Genomic DNA, 18,741 nt, shown 5'->3' with positions numbered 1-18,741 from the left:
ACCCAACCCAACCCAACCCAACCCAACACAATGCACTTACTTGTTGTCGTCGCCGATCCAGTAAGGATCACACTCCTAGTGATGTAAGCAATGATTGCTTACATTTTAAATATGTAAACATAACAGTTTTCGGAATCAATAGAGCCGTGCATCTTGCGGCTTAATCCTTTTTTGGCGGTTGTTGCAGTTAGGTATTTCATAGTATATTTTCATAGTATTTTCGGGTCATTCGGGTTCGTGGGCCAAGTAAACGATTTTGCGTCACAACAATCCGGTCCTAAATCCTGTAATTCGTGAACTACTGGACGAGCAAACATTCGGGCAGTGTATTTCCGACAACAAATCGAACTACCAGCTTCAGGGAGGGCACAACTAGCGGATGCTATCCGATTGTGGAAAGGTATCTATTGACATAGGGGAATACAGGAGCTGGCTGGCATGCACGAAACCAGACATCCTTGTGGGAGTACTAAAACTTTTCCACTATCACTAGACCAACTGAGATTCATTTCTTGTACGTAAGAAAAAAAAAAAAGTTCAATATACTTATCGATTATTTTGAATAGAATTGATTACAATAGAAGATAGCTGCCTCACCACGTGACAGAAAGCGACGCTATTTGGTAACCGTACAGCCTTCCAATACAACACAAAGTTTTATAATAGATACCGAATTGGGATCCTGACAGATTTTTTCTGCCAGTCGCATTAGAATATAGGTGGAAAACATCTTGCGCAAAATATAAGCAGATCCGGGAGCCGACATCTACAAATCTCGTTTCAAACACGTACAAAAGCTTGTTTTCGTCTGAGAATAGCTAGTCGTCTACACAGGGACAACTTCATATATTGAATTTGATCGTTGCTCCTTACCTTCTCATCGTCTTATCTCTAATGTATTTAGCTTGCAGTTGCAATACTCATGAAGCTTGCTACAGGTGTTACGCTGTGTATTCGATAAAGGACTGTCTACGAACAAATGGTAGTATAATGGTGCACTATCCGGAATATACGGCGGGCATATGAAAACGTCCTGCCCGCATTGTATTTATTTTTGTGGGGTTTCCAAAAAACGTATGTGCTCGGACGTTGTTATGATGGAAGACAATGCGTTTTGTGTCCAGTGGCTTCGATCGACGTTTTTCATTATTAATTAAACAGTTTTTAATTAGTAACTAAAGAGATTATTCTACTCTTGTGGTTAACCGTTCACGGTAGAGGTCCGAGCTAACCATTTTGCCAGGCCGCAGCAATTCGTAGCGCACGTTTTCTTCCCAATCCTACCAAACACGTAGCGTTCCGCTAACTGGTGTTAGGCCAGGCTTTGTGAGGCACATTATTTTGATTTACAAGCTATTATCGTACGTGGCCCACCTTCAATCATTTGTGATACTGTTTTAGAAATATAGCTTGATTTTGTTATGTTTGTTGCGGAAGCTCGCCAATGGAAACACGATCGAGTTAATTACTTTACGTCAATTCAAGTGCTATCGAAACGTCGAGTATTTTTTGCTTCAAATAGATGACTTGTTTGGTGGTGGGCGTTTAATTCCTTGGCGGCATGGGATTTCATCAATTTTTTTTTGTTATTTGCTCAAGCAGTACGAGGAAAATCATCCACATCACATTTTCCAAAACGAAAGCGACGGGACCGTCTTTAAATCGTCCCTTAAGCTTACAGATCTTGAACCTAAGGCGCACAATTTTCTAGGCCAGAAGAGCATTTGTGCGTCGATCACTCGCCTTCTAAAGGCTTAGCTGGTCGTATCCGAGCAAAATGTATTACGATTTCAAAATCTCAGCGCACCTGGAAACTAAAAATAAGTGTCGTAATAGAACAGTCTTATTTAAACATAGTTGAGATGAAATTTCCTTCGTATACAGACTGGCATACCATAATCCGCTTTGGCCTACGCGATAATCCTAGTAATTTTTTGTTGTCGTAAAGCGTATATATTTTAGTAAAATAATTATTCATTATAAGTAATTGAGTATACTTATAACCGGTATTTCAGAATCGCCAATTCTTCTCATTGTCATCACGGTGGTGACTTTAGCCAGCTTCCTTGGAATGGCAGTCATCGCACTCATATTTTACAGGCAAGCGTTTCCTTTGGATAATTAATAATAATAATAATAATAATTTCACCTTCGTCAGTGAAGCGTATTTTAGTATCCGTAAAAAATGGCTCATTTTCAATCCTACTAATGACCTATGTTACCAACGCCAAACCTCCAATGCTAAGCTGTGGCAGGAAGTATTCAATAAGAAACTTATAGAAACGAGTAACAACCGACTTGGTTACAAGTAGTGCCTGTTGCTCGATTGAGGTATAATTAACTACAACTAAGGGCGCCTGCAACAAAGTAATGTTTGAAATTTTACATAAAAATATGTGCAAAAATACCTGGGAAACCAGATGCTCTCAAAGAGACCGTCAGCGTTGGCCCACTAATCCGTACATCAGATATTTTCATTCGAATGATATTGATAACATTTCTTTTATGTTGATGTTGACTCTGTGATATTAGCTGCATTTCTGTTTGTCTTAAAAATTTAAAATGTAAAAAAAAGTCGAGCACTTCTGCCACCGCGGAACCGGACTATAATTTGTGGGTTTTTTTTTTGTTGTGGTCGCGTTTCTGCAGGAAAATGAAACTCGAAACCCAGTTAGCCAACCTTTGGTGGCATATCAAATGGGACGAAATCAGCTATCCGGATAAACAACAGCGTAAGTCTGCGACGTCGCTTTCGATCAACGGTGATGGCCAAAATAATGGTGCCACCGAGTCGAAAACTTCACCGGTAAGCTGTTCGACAATGGTCGTCATATTTTTAATAGGGCAGTATTATCTTGAGAGATTTGACAACAGAATTCCACGTCCTCGTACGCAGGGCAAGTCTGTTACGTCTCTACATTATTATATGTTGTCTGTTAGACAACAATCATCTTTTGAAGACATGCTTTAGACACTTTTGAAAAGCCTTAAAATTTAATGACACATATTACTTGCGTATTACGGTGTGTATATTGTATCACATACGGGTTACTTAATTTTTAAATCATTTTATAGCTCTCGAATGAGGTTGACAATGCCTTGAAATGATTCATCATTGTCGCTTCAGTTTGAAAAATCAAAAATTATTTCTGTGTTATTTCCAGCGTTTCGGAACCGGGTTTCCTGTTGAAAATGGTGTTCCTGGAAGATTCGGAAATGTACATATTGGAATATACAAGGGCATGAAGGTCAGTTAAGGGGCTGCACAAACATAGTTTAGAGCCTATCATATCATTCAGTGTTAGTCGTATCTATTGTAGATAATTGTAGACAATTAGATGGTAATAATTTCAGTGGTTGTATTGCTCAAATGATTCATTTAGCTAATTACTTTCGGATTTAAGGGAACGTACCTAATCATTGCTTTAATTTCTAGGACGCATCAGCTTTTTATGTGTGTTGTGGTAATTTTACTATACTTCCGTGTTTTGATGTTGTTATTACCATTGGCTTGGGCAGGTAGCGGTTCGTCAACTACGTATCTGCAAGTTCACGACCACCCGATCCTTTCTGCTGGAACTAAAACAAATGCACGACTTGACGCACGAAAACCTCGTCCGCTTAATTGGGTTAACCGCTGAGGATCTAAACGTTGGCGTCGTCATGGAATACTGCCCTCGAGGTAGCCTGCGGGTGAGTCGTCTACCCTATCCTTTCTAACTCGGGTACATATTCCAAATAGGATACTAGAAGACATCTAGATCGATGTAAAGACTTGTGCCAAAAATTGCACACGTTTCAGATCTATCTGCCCCTGTTAAAACTATGTTGTATTTGATATACTAGCTGGGCGAAGGAATTCGTGAGATAATCGTAAGCCTGACAGCACAGACCTTCGCGATGATCAAAGCTTCTTTCTTACAGAATAACTGGCATCTTGCGACTAGACGACAGATTGAAGTCCAACGAGCGTTAATCCATCAACAATTTACATACAAATAGACGCTTTGCGAATTCATTTCTATCTCCATCTTGCCATGCAACATCAACGATGCGCTAATGGTAGTGAAGTAATGGCTGAACTTCTTCCGTTCAAGCTTACGCTACCCCAATGCTTTATAATGCTTCGCTTGTAGAATAGTGACTTGGCTATATGGCATTTGATGTTTGACAGAACGGCATTTTATGAAACAATTTATCGATTATAAATTTCAAGAAAAATTCAAAAATATACTTTGCAAAAACTACTTATTACTAGCAAAAAATATACTTTATTCTATGTAACCTGTTTTGCATATCAATTGCAGGACCTTCTCGAAAACGAATCCCTGCGATTAGACTGGACTTTTAGGTACTCAATCATCAACGATATTGTCGAGGTAAGTTTATATGAGGTTAACTTTTTCGTTGCAGTTTGTTCAGCTATCTATTACTACCTATACAGTCGTCGCACTTCGTAAATTGACACATCGTATATTTACCCACATATCAATAACTCGTTAATTCTGGTTAATAAAACGTTAATTCTGGTTTTCTGACTGATGTCCGCGCGATTTTTGGCTTAGCTGAAGCTAACAAACATCTCCGTTCGTATATAGACAAGTACATATGGTTGCAGAGACCCCACTAGCGTTATTTTATTACTATAGTCGTAAGGGAGCAGCTGTGAGAGAAATTTGTAGCAATTTTGATCGTGTTACACTATTCGGGGCGCATAACGAAAACCCCCCGAAACGTTCCCTTCAAAAGCCATACCATGGCGCCGTACAACATCGTCGTCGCCGTCTCTACCGTCAACGGTTACAAACAAGCAAAAGCAAACAGTTCATCGCTGATATTTGGCGTTACACGATAGTGATAGTACAAGAAGCTTTTCCTTTTGTTCCTTTCACGACTGCTCTTGGTCAACAAGGGGCAGTTTGCCCAAGGTGAAATACGATTCGTTTGATAAGGCATGCTCAACAAATAAGTCTTTGCAGGCTCCGCGACTCTCTCTCACCATGCACAATGTAGTAGCAGCAGCAGCGCCTCGTACTGTATCAACTAGCTGCCACAGTACTCTGAAAAGACGTAGCCTGAAGCCTTGTCTGGCCTCTGCGCCTCTTGGTGATTCGAAAATTTCAACACAACTTTTACAGGCGGCATTCATATCCCGCTTTTGCCCCCTGCGCAGCGATTGCTGACAATTTTGACCATTTTTGACTTTTTGCAAGCTGATTTATGAAGGTCAAACTGTTGTCACTTGGCGACCTGCAGTTTTTCATTCCAAGTGCTAGGTTAAAGTTCAGCGACCTTGAACTAGATACAACGATTCTTACAGCGAATCACAAGCTCAGTCTACTTTCGACCACCATCACTGATCCGTTTGGCGAATTTTCCTTCGGCCAATATTAGTATAGCATGGCGTAGGGAATCTGAGCTCAATTAGGGTGATTAACGGTGCTCATTGAATTGGTGCCATGTTTGACATGATCTCTTTTCGATTTATTCTTTCTCGCTTTTATGATCGAAATCTATTTTCCTACACAGTATAGATTATAGTATATATATATACAGTATAGAGTGCCAAAGCTTACCTAGGTTATTCACCGTGTTAGGAAATACTTAACATCATTGGGAAAACTAACAAAGGGGTCTCTAAGACAGGATATCGTGGCCGAATGTCGCCAAAGTGGATCAATGAACGAAAAAACCCGCAGTAAAGTAATAATGCACAATGGTGTAGAGTGCTTATAAATACCTCGGGGTAACACAAACAGTGTGCTAAGCTTATGGATCGTTAAACCTATTTGTAGTTGCTGACGGACAATAGAGATAACGCGAAGGCGAAACCGTGTTTGATTCGTCTGCGACGTTGTCTACCGAAGAACGTCCCTTTCTGGAGGGCAGCGTGGGAAGAACAAAGTTACACAGAGGCGTCGTAGACATTCTCCCATGATTGAAACGAACGGTCTAATGAACGATGTAGCATGTAGCACGTACCTTATATATCTACTATTCAGCTACTCAGCCAGTGAGGTACATACTGCCGTTAACAATTTCAGGGCATGTGTTTCCTCCACTCGAACTTCATCGGTTGCCACGGTCGTTTGCGTTCGACAACTTGTCTTATTGACGCACGGTTTGTTGTCAAGATATCGAACTTCGGCCTGCGAGAGCTTCGAAGACAAGTCGCCCTACCAGAGATTGAAGATCCACGTAAGTGCAATGAAGTAGATGCTGTTAGCCTACCGAATTCTAGCGTGCACTACGCAATTAGTGTATATTGATAAGCAAAAGCACTTATTTGGCCCTAGCTGAACAAACAATTCAATAAGCTAGACGTGGCATCATTGACTGACTATACAAAAATTCATATTAGAGCAGAAAGAAGCTTGTCCCTGCTCAAGACGTTGAAGTTTACCGTTCAAAGCGTATCGGATGGCTTCCCGGAGAAGCGAGGCGTCTCTACAATCGAATTTGAAGTCAAATCACCTCATATTACTTTTAGAACAGCAGGCAAACACGTCAGTATCGCACCAAGCTGAACTAATCTCTCTTTGAATGCAAGTTCTTTTCGAAGTTCACACGAATACCGCGCAAAAAGCGTCCTGGCATAAAATTATAACGTCTAGCATTCACGTACGTATAGTAATATACGAATAATGCATACGTATAAGGTGCCGCATCTTACCTAAAAATTTGTCAAAATTCAACTTATAACTTCAATATTGAAGCTACGATCTTTCACATCTTGTCGTACTAGGTGATCTGCTGTGGTGTGCGCCTGAACATCTCCGAGGCGACCTGCCTCTTCGGCGTGGCTCGCAGAAAGGCGATGTGTACAGCTTTGCCATCATTCTGCAAGAGATTATCACCCGTTCGGGCCCTTTCGAAAATCTAGAAAAGTACTCGCGGCATTTTCTACCACCCGAAGAAATTCTCTTTCGTGTCAAGCTGGGCTCGAATCCTCCGTTTCGACCAGATGTCACGCCAGATGACTGTCCTCGTGAACTGCTGTCGCTGATGAAGCTCTGTTGGAACGAAAGCCCATCACTCCGACCGTCATTTGCTATCATCAAGCAACTCATGAAAAAGTACACGAAGTAAGTTGCTAGCTAGAAGGTAGCGCGCTGGCGCCAGTCAACAATCCGTAAAAGTGCACGCGACGGAAGACCGATTCCGAGCGGGCTGAATTTTTGCAGTACGCCGACGGTTGACATTCGAACTAACGAAATAGGTATTCAAGTAGTAAATACGTCTAAGGGGCGACTCTTAACGTTTGCGTGAAGATATTCGCCTTCATGTATTATAAAACTATGTATTATGTGTTGAGATTATCGGTGCAGCCATGCTTATGTACATCGGTAAGCAAGCACTGATAGAGGAAAATTAATCAGAAAAAACTTCACTAGAACAAAAAGAGGTTTCGCTTATAATAATACTTCGATAATAACATTTACATTGTAGTATATTTTTATTGTATCTCCAGGCGTGAAATGGCGTCCGTTTGCTAAAATCGCGTAATACTTTCCGTGTATCATGTACTGCCATAAAACCCATCGGTATTAGCCAACGGTAACTATAAAGGTCATACTGTGCGCTTTCCGTTACGTGCCTTCCAGGTCCATGGGAAGTAGCAACTTATTAGACAACCTATTGAAGCGGATGGAACAATACGCCAACAATCTCGAACAACTAGTTGAAAATAAAACTGCACTTCTCGTCGAGGAAAAGCGAAAGAGCGACGAACTTCTATATGAAGTGTTGCCCAGGTAAAGATAGAACGTCAATGGTCGATCACTGGCAGGAAATGCATTTGGTTTGTTTCGTTCGAATAGCTGTCAGCCTCTCCTGAGCTAGCCTCACGCGGCAAGCGTACCTAGCTTTTACAGATCGTTGACAAGTACGGTCGATAACGGCAGAGAAGCGCACTGATCTTGATTAATTAAAATAATTGTGTGCTTAGGTACGTGGCCGAGCAGTTGAAACGTGGTGAGTACGTGAAGCCAGAGGCGTTCGAATGGGTCACCATTTGTTTTAGTGACATCGTAGGCTTCACGCAGATCTGTGCTAATTCAACACCTATGCAGGTAAATGGGCAAGCGCTCCGACTGAGTTGGCATTCAATTTTCCAGATGCTTTATCCATAGTTTCGGTATGCGCACATCGTATCCGCTAACGTGTTAGTAACTGTATCTATGGCACCGTAGAATTGACTCATTCTTATTTTCATTTTCCCGATCGTATTTAGTGATACGGTGATACTTTTAGGATCGGAACAGCAGATGAAATGCACGGTAAATTCTTAAGTAGATGAATAAGTGTTCCTGTGGCCTTTCCCAGTAACTGTGGGACTATAGGCAGGTGCTAAATTGTGCCTTCAATGCTCAGGTGGTGGACCTTCTGAACGACCTATACTCGTGCTTCGACGCAATCATCCAGAACTACGACGTGTTCAAAGTCGAAACCATCGGCGACGCCTATATGGTCGTAAGCGGCTTGCCCGTCCGTAACGGAAATGAACACGCCAGGTGAATTGGCGGCAAGCGAACAGCGAGCCGATCAGAATTTTATTGATTTTTTCTCGCATATAAATGTGATCCTTTTTATATTACCATTGAAAAAGAAAAAGAAGCCAACCAACGCTCCAGGAAAAGAATTACTTCGAAAAAGCGCTGCGCCAACATGTACTGCTTTCTGGTCTGGGAAAAAAGAACACGATTATGCTGGAAATAACAAATCGTTAGATCTGTCGTAACGTCGTTATTGATGCACCCTTTAATCATAATATTATTATATAGTACTATAACAGAGATACATTTACGGAAAAAAGGGATTATAGTGACAAATAGGGCTACATTTGCACACTATAGTAGACGATTTTATGGATTTCGATCGTAGCTATGAGTAGACTAGCTTAGTGATCGGGAAATAATTGTATATATGTATATTATATATACGACACTAACTGCGCTTTGCAGGGAAATCGCTCGGATGACCCTGAGTTTGCTCAAAGCCATTAAACAGTTTAGGGTTCGGCATCATCCCACCGAAAAGCTGCAACTTCGTATAGGGGTTCACTCAGGTAATTCTAACGTTGCAAACATTTTTGCAATCAACAGACTATCTAAAACCATGCGTTTACTCAATACGCATGTATTGGTTTCACGCAGTTCCATCACACGCGGCGTCGTTGACATTGGCTTCCGGTCTAGAAGTAGATTGAGAACTACGGCTTTGAAAGGGCACCCAGTTGCATGTAATGGAATTGTCACTATCGGCTGTCTCAGTGGCAGTTGAATGCTGGAAGTAAGACGATTAGAAATAAAAACATTGTATCTATCTTTCCTTTAGGTCCCTGCGCAGCGGCCGTTGTGGGGTTAAAAAGGCCAAGATATTGCCTTTTTGGTGATTCCGTTAATACGGCCTCACGTATGGAAAGCTACGGAGAGGGTAACGAATTATTTGCTAATTTCAATGGCATTGCTGTAGTAGGATTAACGCGAGGGCCTATAGAGCTCCGTCTGTGAACGTGATGAATAATACTCCACTCCGGAAAACACGGGGTTTAGAATCGAATCCCTTTTGGCGTGTGTACTGCCGTCGCCGTTGAACTAAGAAAAAAAAGCCACTCAAGAAGGAAGTGATTTTTGCATTCATGTAATTTTCGCACGTATGGCTACCCATGTATCCGTTGGTCTAACTAATATTGTACATTATTTGAATAATTTTTTACATTGCAGCAATGATGATACACATCACAGGAGATACGAAACGTCTTCTCGACACGTTCGGCACATTCAAAACCACCTGCAGGGGCGAGATCCAAGTAAAGGTAAGCATCACGTACGCTGCAACGTGACACGGGAACGATTAATATATATGAACGAAATTTTAGGGATGAAATAAGCGGTCCAGGTTCAAAATCAGGCATAAACATGCCTCGTTTCCAGCCTTCTAAATTTGTTCTAAGCTTTAAAACGCACAAATGTTCTCGTGCATATACTTACAGGGAAAAGGACAAATGATCACGTACTTTCTGGAGGCCGAAGATCCGCCGTTTTCCCCAGAGATCGGTCTTCAGGGCACCTTCTTTACCAATGAACATCTTCTCAAAGATATCTGAACTCGAAGAAAAACAACTCGTGATTGTCGACAGACAAGCATCATTGCTTCACTAGATCGTTAGTTATAAAAATTAACTCAGCCTTCATACCCACATATAAATACAAACAAGAATATATTTGACAGAAGTCACTACACAAACGTTGTAACCGTCTACAATCGCCAATCTATTACCCAACCTGGGGGTCTAAATGATTATATACCTATATAGCTTAGGGAAAAGGTCGACTGAGCGACAACGCAAGGAGAGCTACTGATATAAGGCGTTACCTGTCATCATTGCATCATATCGTTCACAACCTATGTATACGAGAAAAATAAATATAAATTACGTATGTACAATTCCCACCCTATTCCCTAGCAGCAACTAGTTTTGAATTAATGGTACCGGTGATGAGGGTTAGATCTACGGAGTGACGTGATTCAATTCAGTTCAATAAAGGGTAATCGACCAGGTTTACCGAAATAGCACAATGGATATCTGGTGCCTGTACCATTATAGTACACATGATTTGTACATACTATGGCGAAATCCATTCGGTACATGGAATTATATAGTAATAACAACACGAACATGACCACCATTTACAATGAGAGAGTAACAGCGCTAAATTTGGAGGGATTTTGTGAGAGGGCAATGCCTTTAACTATACACCTAAAGCTGTAAATGTGACAATTATATAAAAGTTGGCGAATATTACTAAGTAGCATATTTAATAACACTGCGCTTATATAATATAACGCAAATGAAATCGGGTGCATGACCACGAGATAGAATCAATGGACGTGCCCCTCTAAACCGTTGTATGATTGTCTATTAAGTGAAGTACAATGACGATCGGATGCCGACCGAATTTGTATCTCAGGGCTGCCAGCGATCCGCTGGCATTGATAGGCCTACTCGTCGTAGCGTGGTTGTTGCTATAGGAAAATCTTATTGTATAATAGGAACACTCACCGTGATTCGTTGATTTATAGCATTACGAGGCAGTGGTCCAAGATATACAACTGTACATTTATCGCGTATGTCAAAGTTACTAAAAACCGTACGTAAAACAAAAAATATCTAATTGACCATCGATAGACAATACCTCGACTGTTAGTCGAGGTATTGTTAGGTTAAGGCTAATTGGCACCTAAAAAGTTCTCATCAGCTTGCCTGCCTCGAAGGACCATTGCCATAAGCGAATGCTGGATGCCTAAATTGTAGAACGTTCCTGTCGAGCAACGGAGCATCTCGGACAATTTCAACCTAATAAATTGACGAAAATTGGCTAACAAACCATAGACATTTCCATTTTTACCTCGTCTCGAGCACCTACCTTGTACTCGCCGAACCTGAATGACCAAGGGGAGCGCTAAACATGGCCGTCTTCATGAAGCCTTTCAGATGCCGTTTTCTCTACGCATATATGCGGCAATTTAAGAGAATGCTACTATTGATATAAACAAAAGAAACTAACTGACACCGAGGTGAGCGTATGTTTGATACAGAGTGTGTGATGAGTCGACGGTGTATCGCGTGCTATTTTAGATGAACTAGACAAAGCGGTGACGGATAAATGTCCTCTTATTACTTTCGTTGTATTGTGAAGCGTGTGAATATCGAAACTATGAAACAGGATGATTTACTATCAAAGTAACGGAAACGCACGTCGGGATGCAGCTTATTTCTATATACATCCACATACACACACATTCTTTAATATTGAATATATTATGTATTTGTAAGGAAAACATAGGAACAGAAGCACAAACACCTTCGTAAAATTGCATGCGTAGTACAGTCGGGATATATATATATACACACACACACATTATAACGTTAATGAGTTAAGCGTCCTGTAACGAACGTGGGGAACGCAGCTCGACGCGTAAAACACTGCTCGTTCCCACCTTCTATTACCCTGTTCTGCTTCGGGGGTGCTTAGCTCGTCTACGGCATGGCTCAGATAGTAATCAATAAGAGATGTTACTGTGGAGCGCTAAGGGTCAGGGAAGGAATCTCTTCGTGGGGCTCCAGTTACAGTCCAAAAAGATCATGTTAATGCATTTAAAATTTTGTTTTTACGACTGGCCTTAATGACTTCATTTCAGTTTCTCACTATCATTACCGACTGCAGGTGAGCTTCAAGCTATATAATTTACCATTCATAACGACAACGTTGACTCAGTCTTCCGGCAAATTTATTCGATCGACTTCTTCTTCGACAGTATGTAGTTCGATATAATTAGTGCCATCTGTATAACTGCCGGGCTGAACTATTTGTGTGCTTTACGCTGAAGACAAAGCGTGCTCTCGTTCCCCTTCCGTCGAGGACCAAAACAGGGCATTGTATTTCACGCATTGTATATTGCATATACGGCATGCAAAAGTAAACATGTAAATCTAGCGTAGCATTATATTGTATCATGAGTATGACATATATAATACCACTACTCCTACTACCCTATACATATATTCTTTGTGTACACATAAAATGCATATAAGATTGAATGATGTCTTTTTTCGGCGTATTCATTACTATATAGTCGTACATTTCGTCCTTATGCCTGACATTATGGCAGCTTGGCAGAGCAAATAGGGTTCTTTTGTCAATACGAAACGTAAAACTCGAAACATAGATGTATGAGCATGGGAACGCACAATAAATTGGGTATCCGGGATAAAATGGGAGTGCTCGCGAGCATTCGCATTAGTTCATCCGCTACTTGTGTTGCTGGCCGATTAAAATGGGCAATTCTCTTTGAAAAGAAGCGAGACACTTATCATGCCAGAGACAACGGCCATTGAGTAGTAGGCAATCCAACGCTTTCGCAGCTATAATTTCGTATTACTATCACTCATGCTGTCGCCTTGGTCACCGTGAAACGTCACCACGCCGCTGTTGGGCTCGCTTTCTGTTCTCTAGCCTTGTCGCGTTTCGATGGGAGCTACAACACGCTGACCCAGCTTTGTTCCTCAGCGTCGCAGTTTCCGTTCCCAAAATAATTACACCCGTAGCGAACTATTATCACTCTGAAAGCTTTTTTGAGAAGCACTATGATTTCACCATGAAGGTCCCAATGCAGTAGAGTTTCTAATGTCTCGATTAGTTGCCAACACTATCAACGATTGCCGATTTTTCCATGCGTTGATCGAGCGACAACGGCTAGTTCCAACGGGCTTTTCACAGGACTGATTACTGGTACAAAGCTCGCTGTCTAGCTAATCCGCCCGGCCCAATTAAGCACAGCATTTTCAGGGTTTTTTCATGTCACTTATGTATATGATGAAATCGGCAGTCTGAGCGATCGCCAGTGCCCAAGTAGCTTTGGAAAAATTCCGAGATTTTTATCAGTATTTTTTCAAAGTTAATAGTAACTGCACGGACGAATAAATACGTCTGCAAGTCACGTGCCTGCCTGAACGGCCTAAGCGTTTCATCAAGACATCTGCTTTAGTCTAGATATTGGTTGTCAACAGCGACAGCAATTTTCTGTCAATTAACTCCGAACACTCTGTACGTTCAACAGTAATCTAGCCGTTCGTATCCGTAACTACCTAGCAGTTTTAACTTCCGACGTTCACGACGGAAGCCGTAGTAACAGCTTCAGAAATCTATAAGACATATTTGTCTTAGAAATATTTGTCAAGACAATTGAAATTTAATTTAGTACGTTTATTTACTACACGCGATTAAAGTAAGTTAGTATCGATGCGAGTACAGACTAAGCATTGTGCAGTGGACGTGCGATACGATGCCTTATTTCCTAAATCGACTGCTCAGGAAAGAATATCTCAGTAAATTAAAGGATTGCATGTATTTTTTATTGTAAGTTATCTTTAGCATATTGCGCCTTTCGTACCAACTGAAATAATAAATATGATTTGTTTTATTACTATATTATTATTATTAACTTTTATTGTTATCACCTGGCTAAACTCTCACTCAAACGTCTTCCCGCCATCTTCATGATTTTTTAATTAATTAATAGACTAACAATAATCAACAACAACAATAACAACAGACCACACTCCAGTCTGAGTCAAACTTCGGTTAATAAGTTCATGTATCACGTATATTACAATATCTTCCGACTCTGATAGGGGGGTCACCGAAGCAATCATCGGTGACCCCCCTATCAGAGTACCACAATAGGGTGACCCATCTATATATATTCAGTTTGCCTATGTACTTGTGTATTGAATGAAACGAAACGATTGGTGCTGTAATGCAGTTTTCTCTTCTTCTGTAAAAATATTATACTTCTTTTATAAATTGTTTAAATCGTCCAGTAAACCTATGATGGGTTTGGTAACGGGAGAAATGGTTGGCTTGTCTTCGACTGTATTTTTTCTTTCACCCGCTTCAGCCCGCTTTCTAATGATAGCAACACTTATAAACTTATGATTAAAAACGATGAAATTTAAACGTCCAAACGTTAATCGTACGAGTTATAGTAGAAGCTAGGGTTTTCATAATACAGTATCCATCTCCAACGACTTTTCGTTCTCAAGCGCACAACGATAACATGCTCTCTCACTTTTACACTGTTATCATTTGTAAGTGACCATAATAGCTTTTTTTTTTTCTTTAAGACGGTTCTTTTTCTCTTGCTGAGAGAAAAGATAAGCTTCCTTTTATGCTCACCTATCTACTCAGCTAAATTATATAACTAGCAATACATATTTATGTATAGTAATTATTGCCTTGAAAAATTAATAGCCGATTAATATTATCAGCGTCTTCACGGTCATCATTCCTCATGTAACCTCTTTTTGTCTAAGAATTGGCAAAAGGTCAACTTCATTCACATGTACTCGTTGGCGCGAACAAAGTTGAAAAACTGTGCTCGGCACGATATTCACTTTGATACTCTTATATATATATATATATATATATCGAGGTGTTTCTTTTTCTGTCTAGTTATATATTCATAAAGAGTTTTATATATATATATATCTCGGCGATTCTCGGAGGTGCTTGCAGCAAGTCTTTCATAGGAGTAATGGTAGCAATGGCCGTTAGCAACTTGTTATTCTATCAGCTATACATAATCTATAACATAATCTAGCGCTCATGTTATGCTATTATATGCAGGAAATTAACAAAGATAAAACAGTTTGATATGCATTGGTAAAACGTGAGTATTCGAGGACGCTTATCGATACGCAATGTAACACTGCATTTATTAGTAGAGCTTACGCTTCCCAATTCGAAGCGTTGTCCTAATTTTCCTGCATTCATCATTGCAGTAGCTGGATTCTTTGACGGCGGTCCTGTTTGGGCCACCGCTACAATAGATAGCTTCCAAGCATTGCAGAGACTCCTTTTTAATATATATATGTATATTAAATAGAAGAAACTAATGTAAATGCGTAACAGTGCCATGTCGTTTGCTTGAGCAGTAGAGAAGCGGACTGCTGTCAGCTAGATTGAACAGAATTGAGTACACGCACCCGCAGGAAGCCCCTAACTAGACATATGTGTACGTGCAACAAAACTCATGGCTAAACCAAATGGGTACATAGTACGAATTGATTAGGCATCGCTTTGAATACAACTAGTTTGAGACTGAAAAGAAACGGGAGCAAGCGCTTGTTATCGAATTCCTACACTAACGAACTAACGTCAGTATAAACTGGCAAAGTCAACATCGTTGAAACGTGCGAGCGGCACCATAACGGTTTTTCGACCTTCGGCGATTAACATCGTAATTTATTTTATATATATATATATATATATATATATATTTAATATTATAATGCCTTTACTGATTTGACTATCGTGTTTCAATAAAAAAAAGGAAATTTTTCGACGGGCACACTTCAGAGACGTTCACTTGTGACAAACGAAAACGTAAAAAACTTTTAGCGGCTATTCATTCAGGCATGATTTTGTTTTTCCCTCTCTAATTCCTCTCTCCCACGCGTACAGCGACGTCTCTTGGCGTTGTGTGGCGCCAAAAATATAAAATGGTAGTTTCTGCCTTCGCCGCGTTCGAAATATGACGAGCCAATTGGTAGCGGTTAACTCTAGATAATAAAGGCAATAATTGTGTGACGCTGTTTACGTTGTTAGCCTAAAGCTGAAAGGTTGAAAGAGAACCTCGGGTTCGCATCATTTCTATAATCGGGTGACGGTCGAGGAAAAGAGTACGGCCAAAGTCCAACTGAACGAAGTCAACGGTCCTGAACATCAGTCAATAGCAATACGAACAGCAGCAAATGGGTTGAGAAAACTGACAAGGCCGACAAGCGGTCTGGGCAGGTTACGAAGTAAATGCGGCCGTCACGTGCGTTTATGACACGAATATGTCGGACGCGACATAAACGACTCCAGAGAAAACTAGTATTGTAATCTAATGCTGTTGTTGATCGCATAACAGTTATCGAGCGTTAGAAATGTGCCAGCAGGGTTGCTGCCCCTCCCGGGTGCATGTCTAATATTTGGAGCCGTTTACCAATATCTGGATTAATATGAGTGATTGCTAGCGAATGACCATCGCATCTAAGAACAGCGATCGCACTTACTTTCAACTGTAACTGATCACAAATTACCTTCAGCTCTGAAGGTTGACCTCGGTATTTACGTAGGTAGTTTTAGTGTCAGCCCTTATCTGACATGAACACTTACCGAAGGCGTTACCGTTACATTTCGATCTCACAGCGTGAACTGGATTTAAATTGCGAAGAACTTACTTCCCTCTATCAAACGCTGAATAATACCAAGCAGCTTGAATTTGAGAGAGCTAAAGCTTCTCAGAGAAGGCATAGCACTAGGAAATAGAGATCGGGGTACAATCTATAAACAAATTGCACCTGAAAGCCGACAAGTGCCGACATATTCTTTTCGTATGTATCCGCGGGTCGCACACATACATTTGCTGCTTGACTAACAATTCGCTGGTAGTTCTTTCACAGTCGTTATCTTTAGAATGCTCATATTTATGGCAGTACTTTATAATATTGGTAAAAATCGTAGTTATTTGACTTAATCTCAATGAATTGTTTAATGAAAAGAGATAGGTTTTTATCACTACGTGAATCATGTAGATTTTAAATAGAAGATTAAAACGTTCAGTTTATATGCGTGTGTGTATGTGCCCGATACATATGAATACGAATTCTGTTTGTACCAAGTGCATGCGGCAGCTCATAAGCGGTACGAAATCTAAATAAAAATTGCACTGACGATATTTTTCCTTCGGTATTTTTGTTAGACTAGGCCAACAGAAATTGATCAAAAGAAAGCAAATGAAACTTCAATTAGGAGTAACTTGCATGTCACTTATCTGACCCTTCAGCATAATGCACATTGGTGGTTTTTCATTGTAAATATAGAATACGAACAACGTAAGTGTCAATAAAAACACCTGAGAAAATTAACTTCCGTTCAGGTTAGTTTCTGTCAGGAATTGCTCCGAGAGCAAAAATTGTTTCAGCATTTGTATATGCTCATAAATATAAACTAATACCCCAAAGAAGTGTCCGTCTTTTCATCTCGAATAATAAACGTAATTGTAAAGTAGCTATACAAAAATACGGTATATGTGTAATCATAACTATTTCCAACAATACGAATATAGAACTTAGTTCCTCAAATAACCTATCGTCGAAAGTTAGCGGTCTGATTAAAACGCTTGTCAGCTTTTCGTCCCATGTTCAATAGTTGTTTACCTCTATTTAGGTATGACGTCTCGGAGTACCAATTAAGATAGTAACAGGAAGAGTTCATATCGAAGCTCCATTGTACAAGTAAAGGCAAACATCCTAGTAAAGCTGAAAAATTTGTTTGTTCTAACGTTCGTATGAGATTAGACAAGAATGACATCAGATACATCTGATGTCAGCAGTTCCCCATCATTCTCTCATTGTTTCTGTTTCTTATTTTAGATGTATAACGCAGCGATGATCGCCGTAAAAGATTATCAATAAAGGTCATTAATGTTTACCGACAACTGTTGCTGCTACCACGAACGAATCCAATATTGAGATCGGATCTCGTTGACGAGTCCGGTCTCTTCAATGCTGTTAGCCAGCGCCAGGCAAACAGCGAGCTTCGACTCTGATCTACAATTTTTGATTCCTAATTTGACGTCATTTGCTTTTTAACTGTATTACCAACAGTAGCAATAATTATAGTTGAATCTGTAGGAAGCTGATGAAATCGGCCCTTCCGTCGATCATTGTAAATTATGCTTGAGATGATGCTACTGGTACGGATGATGAGTAGATTCGGCAAATGAGACTCGATGCTACCAGATCGGCAACAACTCGAAGAAACATGGACATCGTCCTTTTTCGTGTTACCGTAATCTTGCCAAATGTGTGCCGAAGTCCGTTGCAAATATGGCATTTCGGCAGGAGCGGTGCACCGGAAGTGCGGCTGCACGTGACGTCATTTCCGCTTGCGCGCTTTCCGGTCGGCCTCCCCCGACGAAGCCTGTACGGGCCTCAACTCGCGGCTGTTTAGCTATTGACACATGAGACAAAAGAAAGGAATAATCTGATAGTTAGGGCAAAACGACAACTTTGTGTGGCTCTCTGAGACAGAAATAGGGAAATCAACGAGTCATCGTACGCGTTGCGTAAACATGCACATATTACGTTTGAGAATATTCCTAGAAATGTTTCTGCTAGTTTGATCA

The 18,741-nt window shown here is 40.5% G+C and overlaps 2 protein-coding genes across 2 annotated transcripts in view; one reads left to right on the top strand and one right to left on the bottom strand.

The window, feature by feature from the left end:
• LOC111262677 (atrial natriuretic peptide receptor 1) overlaps positions 1–12,613 on the top strand; it is a gene marked incomplete at its 5' end in the record, with an annotated part of 20,179 nt that extends 7,566 nt beyond the window's left edge. The window contains 14 exon segments of the mRNA XM_022837095.1: positions 2,016–2,100; positions 2,650–2,806; positions 3,165–3,248; positions 3,520–3,693; positions 4,308–4,379; positions 6,045–6,198; positions 6,746–7,085; positions 7,605–7,754; positions 7,949–8,072; positions 8,374–8,513; positions 8,964–9,067; positions 9,337–9,435; positions 9,726–9,817; positions 9,995–12,613. Coding sequence (XP_022692830.1) covers positions 2,016–2,100; positions 2,650–2,806; positions 3,165–3,248; positions 3,520–3,693; positions 4,308–4,379; positions 6,045–6,198; positions 6,746–7,085; positions 7,605–7,754; positions 7,949–8,072; positions 8,374–8,513; positions 8,964–9,067; positions 9,337–9,435; positions 9,726–9,817; positions 9,995–10,108 — 1,889 coding nt within the window.
• A 1,141-nt stretch (positions 12,614–13,754) lies between these two features.
• Mctp (multiple C2 domain and transmembrane region protein) overlaps positions 13,755–18,741 on the bottom strand; it is a 38,550-nt gene continuing 33,563 nt past the window's right edge. Inside the window, exon 18 of the mRNA XM_086969278.1 lies at positions 13,755–18,566. Coding sequence (XP_086825404.1) covers positions 18,492–18,566 — 75 coding nt within the window. The 3' untranslated portion in view covers positions 13,755–18,491. The remainder of the gene's footprint in view (positions 18,567–18,741) is intronic.

This window comes from Varroa jacobsoni, unplaced genomic scaffold, assembly GCF_002532875.2.
Source record: "Varroa jacobsoni isolate VJ856 unplaced genomic scaffold, vjacob_1.0 scaffold_691, whole genome shotgun sequence".
In the NCBI taxonomy this organism is placed as follows: domain Eukaryota; kingdom Metazoa; phylum Arthropoda; class Arachnida; order Mesostigmata; family Varroidae; genus Varroa; species Varroa jacobsoni.
This window is presented reverse-complemented; position numbering and strand designations above follow the sequence as displayed.